Genomic DNA, 20,793 nt, shown 5'->3' on the forward strand with positions numbered 1-20,793 from the left:
ATCAAACTTCTCAACAGCTTTAAACAGGTGCAAAGTTTTCAACAGCTATTTAGAGACTGTCTCAGGATGAGTAACTTTCCTTTGCTGCCATCATCAGGTCCAACATGTGATTGTCCAACACTTTGTGGTCAAATAGCTGCTAAACCAGCCTCAGCTGTACTTAGCATGTAGTGCTATATTAGCCTTTAGCCACTATACCTGACTGCACTGCATCGACAGGAGTGGCCATAGTTTTGAATTTGATGCTGTGGTTTGAAATCTCTCCAGAATTGGCACATATCTGAAATATGTACGAAATTATGTTTAAATATCAATTAAACTCTTATAATATTTTTTGAATATATTATTTCATAAACTCTTAAAACTAGAAATTAAGACGGTCCTAATGGACCTCTACAGATTATTTCCATTTGCTTAATGGTATGCGACCAGAGTAGGGATTGGACCTTTTCGAAGCTATGCCGATATTCCGCAGCAATTTAGGGGCAAGGTGCAAGACTCAACTTTATTTTGAAACATGAGACAGGATGACTTAAACTTGCGAGTGATCAAATGATGATATAATCTTACATTTTGCATTAAATGAGCTAAAGAGGGCAAATTTGGCGTAAAAGTACGATAATGATTGTACATCTGGCAACCGGTTTATGTTTTAACTGTGAGTCTGTTAGCATACTGACATTAGCAATTAGCTCAAAGAACCAATTAAGTGCAGCCACGCTGAGCCGCTAACACAGCCGTGCTGTGTGGACAGCAGTGGCCAGAGGTTTGGGTTTCACCAACATTACACCCTGGTACTGAGGCGTGAAATTTCTCAATGGCACATAGTGTATTCATGTAGCTTTTCCAGAAAGACAGGGATGAGTCAGCCAGGCAGAGAGGGGGGAGTCATGTGAAGTCCAAGGCCATCATAGAGAGTTTAAGTCATGTAGCGGTTCACCTGCAATCATTAAAAATTAAAAAGTGCTCCTTCTACAGCTGCTTTCACCCACTCCTCCACTTCCTCCACAGCCTCATCTCAGCCATGTTTGTGAAGACTTGCCTCCAACACAGAAAATAATTCATGCACTGCTTCTTTCTTTTGTATTTTCACGTCTCTTACTTATAATTGTGAATGTAAGAGAGGTCAACAGAGGTCGGCCTCAGTGGAGCGGCTTAAATATTGCATTATAAACACTGTGATTTTAGATGTAGAGAAAGAACACATGCAAGTGAAAAGTGTTGCTGCTCAGTGAGCGAGTAATCTATCCCAAGATTCCCCTGCGTGTGTGTGAGTGTGTGTCTCCTGAGAATTTCCCTGTGACGTGACGAGTTGTTACATAAAAATCCCAAATGTCAGCCTGCAGCGGTGTGTAATCACCTGCACCTGCTGCTCCACAGCCGTTTACATCATTCTAATATTGAAGTGTGTACTTCAGTACTCAAACACATGGGGTGTTGGGATGTTACTCTGTTAAAGGGGACACAGTCTTTTCAGTGTTGTAACGTCCATGTAGTGCTCTGTGCATTGATTTACAGCCCATAATGCAGTGCCTGACCTGCTCTGGAGGTGTCATCACTGACAGGAAATAAACCTGTTAAGTCCTCAAAGTAGTGTCCACAGTATTTAGACTGGGGCTGTAGCAGCGGCTATAAATATGCACTGAGGAGGCAGAGGGAACTCTTACCAATTAAAATCAACCTCTTTTGTATTTTAGTGTCCTTTTAGAGTTATTTTATTGATATTTAATATATAAATTAAACATTAAAATGCATATAGATAGAATCAACAAATGGTTATGTCTGCCTTATGGAGATTTTTAAATAACACAACATTAATTCCTCCATAACCTTGATGAAACATTGTCAAATTGAATACTGTCGGCTCATTATAGAACAATACTGTCAGCGATGGCAGCCTAGGAATGATTTAGCTCCTAAAGGTCACTGTACTTCATAATTAATTCCTCATGTGTCTTCAAAATGCTCAAATAAAGAATGGTACCAACACCAGAGTTGCCCGTAATCGTCGCCATCTGTTTATCTGAGGCACAAAGAACAGTGATTCGGTCGTTTTCAGTTTGTCTTGCCTGAGGTGACTCTTCAAATCTGGTACCTGCTGTCACGGCACAGTGTCTTTAACCTCTGGATTCTAACGTGCCCTGCTAAATCTGTTCAGCCACTCTGATTGGCTGGCTAGGCCGCTTTCACTCCAGATGTTCATGGATTGGATTACGGAGTTATCGCTTCTCTTGTTGATTCACAGTATTGCTTTCCCACACCGAATCCCCTCTTAAAGCAAGCAACGTCTCTTGTAATCACAAGCATAGATGATAACCGTGCGTGGGTCCGTGATTCCTTTCCTTTAGGATTACACAATCTGTGGTTCACCCATCACCATCACCTTTTGTTGGATTATACAATTGATATGATGCAGAGCTTGACCCACACATCATTAGGGGTAGCAGCTGATGATAATGATGTATCATTGTTAACATGATTTTCATTATCATTTACTTTTATGTCTGCTAGCAGTCATGTTTTTTGCACATTTTCCAGACAGTCCATGAAATAGCGAGAGTGTGAAGATTGCATCACCGTTTTTTTTTTCAGCAGTGGGCAGATGTAACCTAATACTAATACTTTCCTTTGGCTTTGCACTAAAGAGGAAATCGATGGTGGTGTTTGTGTGTGTTTGCGTGCAGGAGATTGGAAGAGAGAGAGCAGAGACCATAATTAAAACTGTTCCTTAAGCTCAAGTGGTTGCCAGGCGATGTGACCTTTACTCTCACAGGTTCAGCTTCGGATGACGAGCCTCGTAGTTAAATGAGAACCACAATTGAATTGTGTGTATACGTGTGTGTGCATGTGTGCAAGATTACACCCATACAGTGGGCTGTAGTGTGAGGGTTTGTTCATTTGCAAATTCATTAGTACAGGCCAATGCCCGGTTAGACAGCATGCTCAAGTGTCTCTGGTGGTTGCCGTGGTTACTGCCTCATGTCAGCCGTTTTTTGATTTTCTTTATAAAGTAGCAGAGTGAAGAGGCCCTTGAGTGGGTCAGGTTGCAATTGTGGGTTAACAATGTATGTAAAGTCTGTTGTTATAGAGTGTACTAGAGGGAACTATGTAATATTCCAAAACACTGCAAACAAATGTCCCTCAACGACACTGATTCCCTGATTCCCAGTGGGTCTCATTAAGGCACTGCTCAGTGATGGTCCTTTTCAAGTTGTTATGCTGATTTTGTGTGTTTTTTGTGTTTGTGTGTGTCTGCATTACCATTCATTTGCATGAGAGGTAGCTCATTTCTCTAAGGTGTACTTCTGAAGCTTTTGCATGTGTGCGCCTGCATTTGTATATGTTGTGGTGCGTTTGCATAGTAATGTGACAGAATGTTTTGATCTGCATCACTGGGCCCTTGTGTGTGTGTCTGTCTGTGCAGCACAACCTCAGGTTCATTTGTATAAATTATTTTTTTTAAATCCTGGGTCCCGGGTGCGTGTGAAAACAGTCACATGTTGCTTCTATAGCAACACAGTAACTGGAGGTCAGATGCTGATGTCCATGTTGAGTTCAGTTTTGACATTTAATCGATCATTTTTAGAGTTAATGTCGTCCCTAATTTGGCTTTGTTACCTGGTCCACTAATGGAAACAGAATTAACAAGAATTTACATATCTGATTAACATTTAAATCGAGCACAGATGCTCTCTATTCATTTTAATTGACCTTTGGGCCTTGGGCGAATGTGCAAAGAAAAAGAGAAGCACATAGAGATTTCTATTCTAGGTATTGATTACCAATCATACTTTACCGTATGTAACTCACTGAAATCATACATGTATATATATTACTTAATTTTGGTTAATCTCTCCATAAAGACAGATCTGTAGCTAATCCATAAAACAGAAACTTTTTATTCAGTGATGTTGTGCTCTGCACTGAGCTATGGACTTTATTAACGAATCATGCCAGTAATTGCATAAATTTCCATTACATCTATTTAAAGAACACAAGTTAGTTGCATGCAGTTAAATTCCCTAATATGTTTTATCTGATCAAATTTAAGTTGCATGCAAGAACTGAGTGCCTCCAGAGAAAAGAAACTACTCAGGGGTCTAATCATGTCATTATTTGTCTTCTATGGGTTTTTTGTTAGATAATTTAAATATTATATTTGTGTTGATATTAAAAAAGGGTTATTGGAAAACATATTAGTTTGATTCTCTCAGCTTTATTAGTTGCTTTTTCCTCATCCCCCCTATTTCCCTTATTTCCAGCAGTGACAAACAAAAACTGAGGTGACAGTAAAATCTAAGTCCCAATTTTCTGCGCTGTGTGGTTTAGCCACCATTAACCCCTCCCCCTTAGTGTCATTAGCTGTATCAGCTGTGGCCATGTTTCACCGGCAGTGTTGACACAAAGAGCGCGGAGCTGAGGTCTGAATCCCTGCCTTTGCCCTTCACCAAAACCAGAGGGATCATCTCAGCAAGGGATTGTGTGTCGCTCTCTCAGCGCAGCCGTTAGCATTCATATCAGCTCTCAGACGAGAGCGTATCAGACCTTCAAGATAAAAGAGCCTGTTACATACCACAAAATGAACAGCGTTTATAATAAAACAGCAATTCAGTGTATGCTCATTCACGTCGGGCTGTAAGCACTTCCACGTAATCACACACTGAAAACCTGATGCGGGGTCAGACTAACCTGTGACTATGGGTCTTTGGATGAAGGCTTGGTGAGGTTTCCGAACACAGGTGGGAGATCAGCTCGGTTTGTAATCCACAATATGTCAATTGATTTTTTTTCTTTCTTCTCTTGTTTAATCAAAGTTTATTATACGCATTCTTCTTCCTGGAAATGAAGTCTGTGTTTGAGTGAGTTTCCAATCTGTCTCTTCATTCTTGTGAACAAACAAAAAAATGAATGCACTGTTACACGATACTTCACTATCAAAAATGACTCCAAGGCATGAAATTAGTATTAGTTTTCACAAATTTGTAACCAACTAGATGATTTATAGCACTTTCATGCTTGCACGCAATCTTCAGTCATCTGGAGCCAGTAGTGACTCACTTAAACAAACATCTGTGTGAAAAGAGCTGAATCAAACTTATTTGATGAGTACTTTGACTTTTTGTTGGGTCCTTGTCCCATCTAGTAACATGGAGGAGGCAAGGTTTATGACTTACAAGGCAGCCATCCACCAGGGGGCGATCAATAAGCTTTGGCTCCACTTTTGGGGAGCTGTCATGTTGTCCATCTTTATATATGGTGTACGTCTGAGTGCTGAAGGTCACATTGGCAGTTACATAAGCAAAGAGAGTATAATAATATAGTGATACATTTTCATTACAATATCACACACTTAACAAACTGCTTGTTTGTGTTTGTTGAAAACACTTTTTTAAGCAAGTTTCCTTTAGCCATTGTCACATTGTGCCTAACTCATTAAGTTCAACTTATTGTGTATCTGCAGGATTTCTCTATGAATGCAATCCTCAGTGTGTCCCCATCATTTCTCCTATGTCTTTATCTTCTGCACTCAGACAAGTACATTTGTTATTTAGCTATGTCCCTGCACTCCGCCTTGTGCTTTTAAAACTTGTGTTTTCCATCGTCACACCCTGCTCCATTTACTAAAGTGCCTGTACCTGTATTTTTTAATGCTACTGCAGTGCTCTGTCTATTTGTATTCGCCTTCTCTGCCAAGTTAAGTTGTTTACACACTGAACAAAGCCCCCATGTTATTGTGAAATATGACGAGACTTATCCAGAAAGCCTATGGTTTTGTAGGTTAAGATTAGACAAAATTCAAAAGCTGTTTAATAGAATAAAAGCCCCTTAGGATAAGAGCCCCATTTGTCAAACCACTCCGATGTTCTGACATGCGAAATGATTAAAGTGCATTTTATATGCCATCAGTTAACATGACCCTGTCGTGATATATATTCACATTATACAGTACCCTACCACTGTCTTCTGGATAGACTTAGCTTATCTCGTAAGAACAGCCTTTCTGTTTCCCATTTAAAGCCTCATTTGCTGCAGCCCCAGCACGGACCTCGGCCCAGGAATAAATCCTGAATAATTTCAGACTCTGTTTTAGCTAACTGCTAACAGTGTTAGTCACGCTGGAGTAATCCTGAATTGGCACCAGCTGGATTTTCAATATAGAGGGCATGCACGACTATAAGAGATGTGTGCGGGGCCGGCTAAGTGCTAATTTGTGCAGACTTTCTGTGATTTTCTGCGCCGCCGCTTTGAACCTGGCTTGCCTGTCTGGGCCGAGCTGCACGGCAGTAATTTCTGTTGAAATATAACATCCTCTCACAAAGCAGATCTGTGCACTTAGAGCTGGAGCGGCCTAAATGGAGCGTGTTCTTGAAATATGACCCTTGCTTTGTAGTTGTAGTTCTCTCATAAAAGTGATGAAGAGAATGATGAAGAGGGTGATGGCGTTAAAAGCGAATTTGTCGAGTGCTGATGTTTACTGCGTACGAGGTCCGTTCGTCTTCTATCTTATTATATACTGCACCAGTCAGCATTATCCCCGCCTGGACCGAGGGGGAGGGGGAATAGGTCAGTGAGATGGAGAGATGAGGAAGAGAGAAAGGAGAGGGGGTATTGAAGAAGAGGGGACCAAGAGGCGAAGGGAGGGGTGTGGAACTGTGTCAGCATATGCGAAGGGGACATTCCTCAAATAGGCCATAGCCTGGGGAGTGATGGACAAGGGCTCCAGTCAAGGGAATTTGCACACACGACACACACAACAGGCACATAATACAGATACACACAAACTGTCAATCCTGCGGGAGACAAACCTTATAGGAGGATGCAGCGTGCCACTTGGGAGCCAGGGTTTGAAATTTAACCCTACAGTAAAATTAGAGAGGCCGAGATGCATACCTCAGCAGTTCTAAATATCCAGGAGTCTTTAGCTGGGCAATCTCTCTCTCTCTCTCTCTCTCTCTCTCTCTCTCTCTCTCTCTCTCTCTCACTCTCCACTTCTGTCTCTTTTCATCTCCATTCAACTTACCTCTATGTTTCTCTCCCCATCATCCTCTATCTCAAAGACACACACTTGCACACACACACACACACACACACTTGCACACATACACACACGCACACGGACAGAGAGAAAGAGCATCAGCTGCTCTCGCTGCCAAACTGACTCAACACTTTTCGCACAATTCATTTGTCTCAGTAATGAAACAGCCGTGGATCTCAGCACTCCTTCATCAATCTCATCTCGCTAACGCAATTCAGTCCAAAGAGGAGTTGCTTTAAAGACTCTGCTCCCTTCTTCCTTTTTTTCCAGATTTCTACCAACTGTTGTGCAAGTGTGGGTTTGTGTGCATCAGCAGGTGCACACAAAACTAGACATGAACAGGTGTTGCTTTATATTCAGATAGATGGGCATCAAGTAGGGAGGCTGCACAATCTCTGACCAGTTATAAAACTTTTCCAAAGGTCAAATATTAGCTTTTATATTCTAGGTTTTTTACCTTGAATATGTCTTTAAGATAATTCAATAATTAGAAAATGTGTTTGTATGTATTTTGTCTCTGTGCCAAAGCATGCCGTGTTGATGCCACTGTGCGGGCTAATCACACAATATCAGTATCTGTTTTTATTCAGAATAGATTAAGTTACTTCTTGTAATGTGATAGGATTCATTGGTAGTCGGCCTTTCTGCCAAACAGCACAAAGTCTGCAGCTAGTTAGTGATGTTTCCCTCAGGACCTGGACGCTAAGACGCCCCCGTTCCTCAATAGCTGGATAAGAGCCATCAAGATAGAATTTACTGATGCCAGGAAGAAAAACCAACCAACCCTTTCATCTCCATGCACATGCCCATGTTTTCTCGCCTTCCATTGCACTCTCCTCTTGTCACACCTCTCCTCTGCCCCCATCATTCTCCGCCTGTCACCTCCCACCACCAGACATCCTGTCTGGGAACAGCCGACGTCGCTTCCTGACTCTGTCCTCGACTTCCATAATGCCCGCTCCACCTAAAGGGAACTGTTAAGATCCTCGGAATATGGCGCGGTGCACGCCGTGCGCATTTATGACTCATTCATGCCTCCTTTCACTCGGCCGCACATTTCACACATTTCAGAAATAGACACATGTACGTCCTTGTTGTAGCATGTGTGGCAAGTGGATGTCTGCGGTATACATGTCAGTGGTGTGATGTAACTGGAATGCTTCAATGTCAGCTCCGACATGTTTGTAATAGTTAATGTCTAGAAGCAAAGAATTGTGTGGGTTGGATTTGTGGCTGTTTTTAAATTCTCCACTCTGCAGCTGGTCAGTGTCTTCCAGCAACTTTGCTGTCCTGCAAACACAGTCTTGAGTGTGTCCTCTGTCTGCTGAGGTCGAGGCGGCCACTTATTTCTGGAGAAGAAAAGCGGTCCATTCTCTCCCGCCGGCATATGGCTCCTCATGCATTTTAATATTTCACTGTCCGAGTCCATCAAAAACAAGAGCGGCCCGAAGTCCAAGGACAGAGGAGCAGTCGGAAATAGAGACATCTGTCCTTCGGGGTCACTCAGAAAGAAAGACAGAGGGAGGGGGGGAGCGGGGGATGAGGGGATGCAACGTCAATAGCTGGATGAAGAAGGATACAAAAAAAAAGGAAAGAAAAAAGGGTCATTGATTGAAAGAAAGAACTGATGCAGAAAGAAAGAGGGAGAGGAAGATGGATGAGTGGGGTTAAGCAGGGCACGAGGCACAGCTGTCAATGCTTACAGTGATACTCGGACAAACCCATCTGGATCCACGCTGCACCGTCATGTATTGTTGGAGCATTTGTTTGCAGTCGTCTCAGTTTCTGCTCATACGTGAAGTGACTAATCCGCCGGCTTGAACCGATGCATGTCATGTAACTGCATGATTCGGCCTTGGAGGCTGCAGCGGCATGGTGTCCCGGGGTCACAGGTCTCATTATGTTTTTTGTGTGTGCGTGTGTCCGCATCTCCTGGTGGAGTTTTCAAGGGATTTGCTAAGCAGGTCACCACCCAGCCTCTGTCTGTCTCACCATGGTGCGCACCCATAATGCCTCTCAGTGCCAACGCTAAGCTCACATTGATCCCAAAACACATTACTCTTCTGCCTTTTTTCCGTTTTTTGAGCATCAGCATTGCTCAGCAGATGTGAACCCAGGCTCATTCCTGGTGCGTGGGCGCGTGGACATTTCTATTCACCGCAGATGGACGGTCCTAGATTAGGAATTAAAAGTCCTTCCAAAGTGAGAATGTTAGAGATCCCACTGCCTTTAGATTTTTAGGTTTATCAATATTCTTTTGCTTTATACAGTATCATCCTGAGTGGCATACAATACGTCACGATGCAATGCTATACGATACGATACATGTGTTTTCATGGCCTTTGGGTCTCTGCTCCCTCCCGGACCAGCAGCAGTTGCAGTGCTCGGGACTGGATTAAGGTCTTGCTTGGATGTGGCTGTGCTCCATTTGGAAAATCAGGATTTGGATTTGAGATAGAAGCACAGGGGGAGGGATGGGCCGAGTGTTACAGCCCAAAGATGAGGACAGAGAGGAAGGGAGGGATGGAGGAGGAGAAAGCAAGAGAGAGAAATATATAGCTTTTACTCTGAGAATGATCTTATGTAAACATTTTAAATATTTGTAAATATGTGTATGTTTCTATGTTTTATTCTACCACACTGGTTGCCATCCTCCTTATTGTCTACATGCTATGTGACTTGAATATTGTCTCTTTTGTGTTTCTGCAGAACGGCCCATGCCAGGACAAAAAGCGAAGCCGCGGACCAGGCCGCTGTCTCCGCTGTGCACGACTCTGAAATTGCCAGGGCGGTTGCCAGGGAGCTCGCCCCCAACTTCTACCAACCAGGTAACCTTTAAGGACAAGCTTCCACGAGTATGTGCTCTCCCAGTAGCTGTAACGTTACTCTCCCCACATACTTTCCCACTGTCCCAGCAGCTCAGACTGTAGGTGCACTGAAAGGTCGAGGAGTCCAGTCCACTGCGCTCGGTGAAACACAATCCTTTGACTATTTCAAGTGGCCTTATTTGCGTGCAAGCGTGCTGGACAAGGTTTTCAGACGTTGTGGACATGACTGACCCAGAGATGAATTTGCAGGCATTGCTACGAGGCCTTGGCGGAGGGGGGGGGGGGGCCACGCCGGTCCAACGTCCGCTCCCCTTTTGTTAGCTACAGCATCCTCGAGCGACCAATTTACCCATAACAGACCACGCTGTTAAGAAATGGGTAACTGCTAAAAGGTTGTGCACATTGTATGAATAATGTTTGCACAGTCCCGAGCTGTTTGCACAGGCCGGCTCGGAGTCTGTAATGAGCTTGTTCTGCGTGCACAAAAGCAGAGGGTCGTGTGGTTGCGAGGCCGAAGACAAGAGATACTGAGCATGATATCTAACACCACAATGGAGGACTGTGTTTGCGCAGAGACAAAGCTGGAAGCCGATTACTGTATTCTGGATAGGAGCCTTGTCTCCGCTGTCAAAGGCCGGTTGTAACAGCTCGGAAATACTCGCTAAAAATTGCAACCATAAATTGTGCCCCAAAAAAAAGTTGGCAGCAAGATGTTGTTTTTTTATATATATATTTTTACCTATCACATCAAACTTGGAAATGGCTTACAGGTATGTGAGGGGCAGAGAAGGAAAGGCCTGCTCCTGATACCGAGCAGTTCTCAGCTTTCCTGTGCCTGCAGCTTCAGCAGGCACTCTGCCACACTATGCAGCAGGTCAGCGTGGGCTTACGACTCAACTCTGTGTAGTTCATTTACTAGGTAAGCTGAGTTTTACAAGGAAATGCTGTGCATATCCTACTGCATAAATAGTGTGAGATCCTTTTTGGTTAAAGAGCAGTAGGCCAGTTGGGGTCAGAGGTGGAACATAAGGTCAACATCAGACTATAGGAACAATTAAAACCTTTTTTTGATCGTGCATTGATAGATTTTTTACCTCTGCCGAAAAGGTTTTCATCTGCATTTTCTTCTTAGTTAGCAGTATTACCTAAAAACCACTAAATTGAATGCCACGACACATGGTGGACGGATGAAGTATTTTGTTTTTTTCCTTGGGAATGATTCTTTGTACCTTCTTGGTTGAATGGACTTATTGTAGATCACTTTGGATGAATGCTAAATTAAATGTAACGTAATGTAATGAATAATTCATGGTTCTTGATGATAATATTCAGGCATGTTTAGGGGACCGATATCTATGATTATGTGTAACTTGGTGCATCTTGATTGAATTTACAGAGACCATTAGACTTTGGCAGGCTGCAAGACATTCTAGTTTCCATTCTGGGTCAGACAACAGTCTACCATTCATGGACAAACCAGATAAGACTCATTTGTAGAATCATTTGAATTAACTTCAAACTGTTTTAAAGTTATATATATAGGCTCTTTTAATATGACTCAAAAGCTTAAATCATACAGTTTTTGTTTATTTTCATTTGCCATGTAAGATGTATACCAGCCTTTCCTCTTCAACTGCGTGTATTATATTTAGTCCTGTGAGCTAATCGACCTTGGGTCCTCGCCAAAGGCCTGCACCACAGAATAGTGGGTGACAAATAGATTGACAATGGGACCCCATTCAAGCATGTCCCTCCACTATGTCACAGAAATGGCGCGCCCCGGGACCAGAGACATCCTGCGGCTTGTTTGTGTTGTGGAAAACAGTGGTCATGCTTGGCAGGTCTGGTGATCTCCACGTTCACAAGTCTACACGGAGGGTGTTCTTGCCTTATAAGTCGGATCATGAATGAGAGAGTGGACGATGTCATAATTATGTGGGGCGCGGGGCGATATCTGAGCTGCTGCTTTACCGTTGCAGTTATGTAAGCATGCGTCTGGTAAGCCTAGGTGAGCCAGACAGGCACCTGTAATAAGCCGAATCTATTTTCCATTTAATGTATTCCACATATAATCTTATTTTTAGTTTATGGAAGTCTTTGTTTTGTACTATGTAAATTAGATTATTACAGGAGAGGGATCCAGGATGGCCTACTTAGTGTGTTTATTGCTGGTTCTCTGTTTGTCCTGTGGCGGGTGAGATCATGTTTGAGTGTAAACAAGTTCCCCTATTTGCCGCGTCCTGATCATCGATGAGGGAGAGACACGGACAGTGTGGTGTGATCAAAAAAAAGAACTAAGTGATTGAAGAATCAAGTTTGTTCTTTGCTGATCACCTTGTCTGTCTGAATGTCAAATTCAATCCCAGCATTACTGGGAATCTGTGTGACTTTCCCGGACTGATCTGCGTTTCTTCCTCAGCGTCCACGTCCACAGTGGAAATCTTCTCACGTACCTCCTTCCCTCCGCTTCTAACAAGTCCTCCAGGGTAACAACCAGGAGTCTAAGGCCCTTGTTGTTTGTAATTGGCATTTCAGACTCATAGCAGATTATCACCCAGATTGGGAGTGTACACTTCAAAAGGAGAGACGGGGTCACAGGGAACAGGACCCTGACCTTTATCATTGGTTCACACACAGCACCCTGGAGGGGCAGCAGCGAGGGTTAGCTGGGCGTGGCCTGTGGCCGTGACGTTAATTGGGCTATATTTGGTGCTGATGTGTGCTCGCCGGGGTCTAATGGAGACATAGCTGAAATCCTTACGCACTGAGAGGAGCTCGGCCCCCACGCTCACCGGGGCTGTCGGAGAGCAGCTGTCCCTTCCTTCAGTCGGTGACTGGAGGGGGGGGGGGCTAGAGGATCCTGTCCCGCCCTGTTTGACCCAGTCAAGGTACACTGAGACCAGGTGGAACCATAAAAGCCGGGACCTGTCAGGGCCGAGAGCCAGACACGAGCAGGTGCTGCTTTATATTCAGAGCAGCAGGTGTCGAGGAATACGTTTTGAGCCTGAGTCAAGAGTTATTTTAAAACGTCTCATTACTTTCAAGGATAAAGAATATAAATGATGTGAAGAAACTGCTAATCAGATCCCGACAGATTTCAAAAAATGTTTCATCTTTATCATTGTTTTTGAAAATGTAAGTAATTAAGTGAAGTAACTTTGAAGGTCTCCCTGCGCGAAGAGAAGAAAATGTGAAACCATTTTCACACATGAACTCTGGAAAAATTGAATCTGGACATTTTCTGGACACCAGCGTAGAATCTTGTTGTCATTCCAAGTTGACTTCTACGTGCTTGGCTCCTAATTTTTTCTGTTTTTTTTTAAGTTTTGCATCTGTCGCATTTTAGAAACGTCATCTACACGCTCACTCCATGTTCACTGGGAATTCTCCTGCTGTATTCTCACATGGGCTCACTTTTTCCGGACATTTAACCAGTGGCCTGGCAGGAAAAGACCCGGAAAATGTCTGAAGCAACTGACCTAGACATTTATGTTTAACATTTTTGATTTAAACATGGCGCCTACTCCCAAATATGCCAATGTGTCCGTGTCTATTATATGAATATGTATTTGTGTGTGGTGGAAAAACTCAGTGGTGTTTGCTGATATTTCCTCATCCGGATTTGACTCAGCGTCTTCCAGCGAGCCGTGTCTCCAGCAATTACACATCAGTTCATGTGAGGCCTTCCATGTTTGTCTTTGCGTGTGGCCACTTAGAAACAAAGAACAGGAAGACAGCGATTGCACAGATGATAGTTTATTTGAACGTGTGACTATTGATACAAATGTACGAGTTTCTGTGCGTGCTACAGTGATGGATGTAATCTTGGAACACATTGACACCCCCCCCCCTGCCCATCTACCAGTGTGTGTAGGAGGAAGCAAGAGAAAATCTAAAAAGCTACAAATCGAGTTATGAATCTTAAATACGTGTAGAGAACACTCTGAGACTAGAATATGTATACGTGAGAAAATAACCTAATACCTCATTAACACTAAATTGGAAAAAAAGCAAATGCTTTTCACTAACGCTTGTGCAAACCTTTTGCCGTAGGAAGATTAAAATTTAAAATTAAGATTCGAAGGGCGACAGATATATATTTCCTACTGGGCCAGAGATGCTGCAAGACCCTTGAACTTTGGGTCCAAGAAGATAAGATTATATACTACTGTCTCCTTATATGAATCCCGATTTACACTGGCAGAAGATTTGTGATGTTCCTCTTACACGCACACACACAGACACACACGCACATCCACGCATACAAACACATATTCAGGTCTCATTGAAGCCCCTCCTCATGTTACTGCTGTTTATCTCATATTAAGGTCAGCTGGGGTTAGCCTGGGTCTTAAACAGCCGACCCGTCATGTTTTGTATGAGTATAGTACCATGTGTGTGAGTGAGTGTATGTGTTTGTGTGTATGTGTTTGTGTGTGTGTGTGTGTGTGTGTGTGTGTGTGTGTGTGTGTGTGTGTGTGTGTGTGTGTGTGTGTGTGTGTGTGTGTGTGTGTGTGTGTGTGCGTGCGTGCATGTTGCTCAGAGTGCACCAGAGCAGAAACTATGCTATGGATTAACATGAACAAAACTGGCAACCTGCAGCATAAACATAACCCTGTATTCTAATCATCTCAAATGGACAATGAGGAGAGTACAGCTAAGCTTGTATTGATAATGATCATAATATGGTTTTATAGACATAACTGGAATTTGACAAAGTGAAATCTCAATAAATGCTGTATTCCATTTATTTATTTATTTATTTTCTGAGCTTGCGTCAATTATTTTTGTCTTGGTCATGATTAATACCACCCATGGCCTATTTTAGTGGTCCTCTTTGGAAGGCTGCAGACTCAATGCTCAGATGAAAGAAACACCACAGCTATTTGGGTAATTGAGTCCCAGTACATGTTCCAGCTGACCTAACAGGATTCCTTAGCAGAGTACGTCTAATAAATCTTCACCCAGTCTCCACAAGAGGATCCACACATGCTCACATATCTGCAAAACAACCACGCAAAAGTTCCAATAATATCCTGTGGAATGTTGCACTTTCAGAAAATGTCACTTTGCCCCTTCAGTTTGGTTAATGAAATAATGAAAACACTCTAATTTGCTTTTGTGGATTCTGGAGGGTTTTGGGGATTAAACATGTCTGTGGTGGAAGTCCTGTGTGTGTGTGTGTGTGTGTGTGAGAGAGAGACTGGGAGAGAACCATTCAGAAAATGCTTGGAACCCCCTGCAGGAATCCGTCCACAAACACAGCGAAACTGCGCGGGGTCCGCCCACGCAGCCCCGACTCTTATTGAGTTATGGTGTGAAATTAAGCTCGGCAGATACATTAAGCCGCGCAGATGTCCAAATGTCCCCCCGTGTCTTTGTAGTGGGTCTTATTGGTCGTGGCAGTTATGAAACAAATTAGGAATGCCATGCGGCTGAAAAATACTTTGGGCTTACACGTACCGAGGCCCCGGAAGATTACGCGGTCAGGCCGTTTACGCTGGTATGGGGTTAGATGCACTTGTCCCCTCCTGGATACCATGTTTGCATAATTGCTCCTAGAAGTGATGAGTGTGAAATCTAAATCAATATTAATTATTTTCCTTTGAGTTACAGCTCACAATCTTAATAAGTGGCGTGCGCTACTAAAGAGGTCTCGCAAATCCGTGGGATTGATCTCGCGCATGAACCCTTTTCCCAACCCAATGACTCGACAGAGACTGAATGCGCCAACGTGGAATAATATCTCAGCGTTAAGGATCTGTAAACTGTGCTCAAAATCATTCCCTCAACATATACGGAATCAAATGTTTCTCAATAATTTTAGGATTAGTATTTGCATATTGAATTCAATTGGCTAGGATCCCCTCCTGCTCGTACCATCTGATGCACTTCAAACAAAGCAGCATTGTCCCTGTCTGAGTCACTCTGACACCATCTCATTTAGGCAAAGTGACGAAAAACAACAGGCAAACAAAGAGCCTGATGTCTCCAATAAATATTAATTCACTACAGAACAAAGGGGCGGATAAAGTGCAATGTTCTTTTTTCTCACATGCAAAAAAGACATTTACAATGAGATGCGGACTGTATTGTTCAAGCATTAGAGTCCTGCATGGGGTCCATAATGAAACCCCAACAGAATCTCAGTCCGTAAACTGAGAGACAGTGGAGACGAATCCAGCAGAATGAGCCCCCCCAGACAAAAAGACGCATCCTTGTTCCTCAGGTTCACGTTTTATCTGTGCAGCCATGTTGGTCGGATGCTGAGTTGATAAGGATGAGCCTGCAGAGGAGGCTTCCTTTGTGAAACTCTGTTTGTGACTCCGCATTAATCATCCATTTCTCGCTGTCTCCCTCCCTCCTTTAGTCTTTGCAGAGGACCAAAGGAGGAATGATTGCATATATAATGTTGATTCATGAATATTTTATTTGAGAGCGCTGAGGGCCAGATTTAGTTTAAATCTAGCTCGCAGTATAACCAGTAGCTTGATAAGACATTTCAGAATGGCATTAGCATGATTTCGGGGGTTTGGTGACCTCATTTGTCATCATCGAACAACGTCTGAACCTCTCGTTTAAGGGCACTTAAATGGTGACGGGGCTACATGTTGTGAGCCAGGTGGTGGCGCTGGTTTGTGCCTCTCATGTTATATCATTACATTTGAGTTACATAGCTAAATACACTGATACTTGAAAGAAAGAAAAAAAAACACTGAAGCACATGACTGGTTCTCTTAGCGTAGAGACGGTGAACTAAGCTGGCACATGACTCAAAAAATTAAGAAAACATGAGAAGCAGAGTGTTGCAGGTGTTCAGGTTCGAGTGCAGCTCGGGGCTGCCTTGATCTCTCTGAACCCGTTTGAGCCAGAGAGAAAACTAACCAAGCCTGACCCGATGGAAACCCGATGGATATTCATTTTTTGTGTCTTAACCAGACCGAAGCCTGATGCAGTTAATATACATGTGAGCTTGATATTTGCTCAGGTCGGTTCTCCCCACTCTAGTCCTGGTGTGTAAGTGGATTATCTGTGGCGTTAACGTGTGTCACCTCTGTCACCTCTCCAGGTCCTGACTACGTAAAGCAACAGTCAAAGGAGCCCGTGGAGATTAAAGAGGTCCCGGTTGAAAAGAAGGAGAAGGAGAAAGATTCTCCTCACTTCTACCGCAAAGGTACGACTCCTCCCCACTCCCCTGTGACCAGTGCTGGAGGCACACCTCCCCCCTCGCCGCACTCCAGCAAGAAGAAAGGTCACCTCTCCAACAGCACGAGCCGCAAAACCAGCAAAGAGGAGAAACCGTCCCGCAAAACGAGCAAAGAGGAGAAGTCAAGTCAGAAGACCAGCAAGGATGAGCGGTCTGGCAGAAAGCTGAGTAAAGAGGAGAGGCTGTCCGTCCCCGATGGCCCCAAAACCTCTCACGTCCACATCGAGGCTCCACCTAAACCCGCTAAGGCTCAGCAGCCCACCCCGGCCTCGGCTCCTCCTCCACAGCCCCCCGCAGTTCCAGTCAACGGGCAGCTCCACACTCAGTACCACAGTTACTATGTCAAGACCCCTACAAGGGTCCCTCCTCCCCCGGAGCCTGAGGAGGAAGTCGAGGAAGAGCCCAATGCCCTGACCCTGGCACGTATGCCCCCACAACCCGCCAAGTCCTATAGCACCCCTACTCCTAAGCCGGCCTCCATACGGGAGAACAAGAGCGACCCGAAACTCAGGAAGCAGGATTCCCTCAAGCCAAAGAGCCTCGCAGACACAAAGAAAGCCAGCATGGACATTGCAGAAAACAGCGAAGAAACAGTAAGTATCAGGGTGAAGAAGGTTTCTGGAAAAGAGATATATATTTTAGGAAAGTTGCTTTACCCCCCCTCGTCTGTAGAGAAAACATCTGCCCACCAGCACATCCATAACTCAGCCATCAACGCATTATGTTTTTAAAATTGATAAAATCCAAATGTTCAAAACATTGATTTGTTTTTTGTTATTAGTGAGAAAGAGCTGCGCTATTTATAGGATTCTACTCTCAATGGATTTTTCTTTTGACAGAGCCAAACCCTTTCTATGGTCTCTGTGCTAAGCTAAGCTTACAGGGTATCGCCTCCAGCTTGTTACCATGACGATAGTAGAGTTGTATTCATTTCCTCTTTTGTCAAAACAGTGAATTATTAGTTTATTATTTGAGCACACACCTGCAGCACAGAGCTGATGTTGTTGTTGTGGATTGTTCTGCGATGTCTGATCTTTATCATAATGTCATGTTTTGCAGGGTCCTAACTCGATCCTTGTTGCCATGGTAATGCTGTTGAATATTGGCCTTGCAATTATATTTGTCCATTTTCTGACATGATGAAGCTGTTTCTCTGGTAAGTTCCTTTATTTTTCCCAGACATCTATAAAGATACCGAATCGGCTTTTGTCATGTTGATGTGATTTCACTCGAGCCTTGTGCCACAATGTGTGTCTGACAGGTGCAAAGCAGCCAATTAAATCCAAAATGATCTTCTGTGTTGCAGTAAAGCCGTCGCAACCGGTACAGTTGCATCGCCGGCCTTGAAAAGTGAAAATGGCGCCAGTGAGACACGGGGGCGGCCGTAGGTGTTTTGGAATCAGTGTGACACCGAAGAGAACCGGGAGGAAGGCAGCGCCAACACCGACCTGCCAGGGGCCTCATCCGGGGCCTGCCCCGTGAATTAGCACTCCTCTGGCTTCTCTAAAAGCTGAGGTGAAATGTTGTGTCTAGTGAGATTTAAAAAAAGACAAAAAAAGTTTAAAAATGCAACCAAACGTACACAGTCTGAAAAAAGAAGTAATTGAAACCCACTCGTGTGCTGATCCAAGCACTGGTCCCTGTGGCCCGCTGCCATGGCAGAGGTAGCGGTGGGCTGACGGACTGTGCCGGAGGAGAAGAGTGTGGAGATGCACTTTTAGATGACGGGAGCAAACAGCTGCCTTTCTATTTTGCCATCTGACGTTTTGATGGGGAGATGTGAGCCCGCCGACCGGGGGGGGGGGGGGGGGGGGGGGGGGCAATGAGGACAGTCGAGGCGGGAGCATGCTCGGGTGTTCGGAGGGTTTTCTGGGCTTCACACCACTCTTGCAGCAGAAAACTGGGCCCGGCCGCCTCCAGCAGTCGGTGCTAGCACGGTCACTAGCCAGTCTTACTCGGTTAACCCAATTATCACCGCAGCTTTCTGGAGCTCCGTCCATTGTTACCCAGGATACACTGCTTTGAAAACACCCCCCCGTGCATGGTACAGTTTTAAACATTTGTTTGTTTCCTGTTCTCTTGTAGCTTCTTCTTTGGTTCATCGTGGTACTCTGAATGTTGGTTACCTGCAGTCATAAACGCTTGTAGTTGAAAATGTCTCATCTAAGAATGAGTGAATAAATTGATTTTCCCTTTTTTTTTGTTTTTGAAAACTTCTAGTTGTAATTTGACATTACACATTCGTGCTACTGAACGTGCAATATGTTTTATTTTTTCAAAGTAAAGCTACTATATTTTGCCAAAACAGAGGGTTGTACCCATATAAAAAAAAATGCTATGTTCCATTTATTTAGTCAATTTGAAAAGGCCTGACTGGACAAAGTGTTGATTACCAGCTGGCATTGTGTTTAGACGGGAGGTTGAGATTGAAGTAGCAAATGTCTTATGTTATTTATTGAATCAGAAGGAAAATGATTTCATGCCAAGACCATTTTTTGCTTGAATTCCTTCATTCTTTTCTTTGCTTTCATTGTTTTATATAACAATAGATGCATTTCATTCACGCAACCGCTTCTGTGGGCCCGGCAGTGCTCACACGCTGATGAGACTGGATCAGGGCAGTCTTGTGGATGGTTGAAGGTGAATTTATTCAGGTTGAGGCCATGGGGAATGTGGCAGCAGGGAGAAGGAGAGATGTCTTTTAAACAAAAGAAAAATGAAGAAAAAAAAACAAGATAAAAAGTCTTTAACAGTATGACTGTTTACCTCGGAAAAAAGATGAGGAACCACGGGAGGGAGAGAGATGCCATCCTTGTCTTAACTTTGTTGTGTTGTGGGGGGGGGACACTCTGACTGTTGTCATCACCTCCATCGTGCTTTTTAACTCGCTTCATCGTAGCTGTTTAGTCTTTGTTGCGGGTATGGCATGAGTTTCTTTGATTTGAAAAAAATATAAAAAGTGGTTATTTACATGCTTGACAATTACTTGTCATCACTACCAAGATTAGTTATTTATTCATTGTACAAATGACGTGTTTGTGAACACTGGTAATCATAAAAAAAGGGCTTTAATATTGGCTGTGGGTGTCTTTGCTGCAGTACAGTTTTTAAGTTTGACTCGACGACAGTAGATTATTTTCTGTTACGAAACGAGCAGCACGGTATATTTTGGAGGATGCATCCGCCAGTTAGATGTCTGCAAACTGTCAACATATAACTACCAGAAAACTACTGAAATCTATACAATAAAAGCAGACCAAGAAAAGAAATGACTGAACATCTAATTCTTCGCCCTTCCTCGCCCTCCTTTTCTTTGTTTTCCACGTCTTCACACGAGCATCGTGAGGACTGGAGTCTCAGAGGGTTTAACACAACAGCCTGTTAATGGGGGATATTTTTTTGAAATGCAACATTGCATGTCGGAGACATTTATATATAGATTATTATATACTATTTGTAAGGATTTTTACAGAGCACAATCCAGAATCTGGTATGAGTTGGTATTTTTCTAACAATTTGCACACCTGTATTTTGAAAATGGATATAACTTGTTTGTAATTGGTAACGTAAATGCACATATGATAATGTTTGACGGTGGAAAAAAAGTACTTTTATCTCTAACTGGTTGTACTGTTTGTACCATTATGGGGATATGAAAGGCAGATGTACTTGTTTGAGTATTTGAGGACATAACGAGGAACTGCAGGAGACTTTTGATATCT

The 20,793-nt window shown here is 43.5% G+C and overlaps 1 protein-coding gene across 1 annotated transcript in view; it reads left to right on the plus strand.

The window, feature by feature from the left end:
* jph1a (junctophilin 1a) overlaps positions 1 to 18,863 on the plus strand; it is a 28,350-nt gene extending 9,487 nt beyond the window's left edge. Inside the window, exons 4-7 of the mRNA XM_062379970.1 lie at positions 9,746 to 9,864; positions 16,934 to 17,664; positions 18,131 to 18,227; positions 18,378 to 18,863. Coding sequence (XP_062235954.1) covers positions 9,746 to 9,864; positions 16,934 to 17,664; positions 18,131 to 18,211 — 931 coding nt within the window. The 3' untranslated portion in view covers positions 18,212 to 18,227; positions 18,378 to 18,863. The remainder of the gene's footprint in view (positions 1 to 9,745; positions 9,865 to 16,933; positions 17,665 to 18,130; positions 18,228 to 18,377) is intronic.
* Positions 18,864 to 20,793: the final 1,930 nt, after the last annotated feature.

The sequence above is a fragment of the Platichthys flesus genome, chromosome 21, assembly GCF_949316205.1.
Source record: "Platichthys flesus chromosome 21, fPlaFle2.1, whole genome shotgun sequence".
Lineage (NCBI taxonomy): Eukaryota > Metazoa > Chordata > Actinopteri > Pleuronectiformes > Pleuronectidae > Platichthys > Platichthys flesus.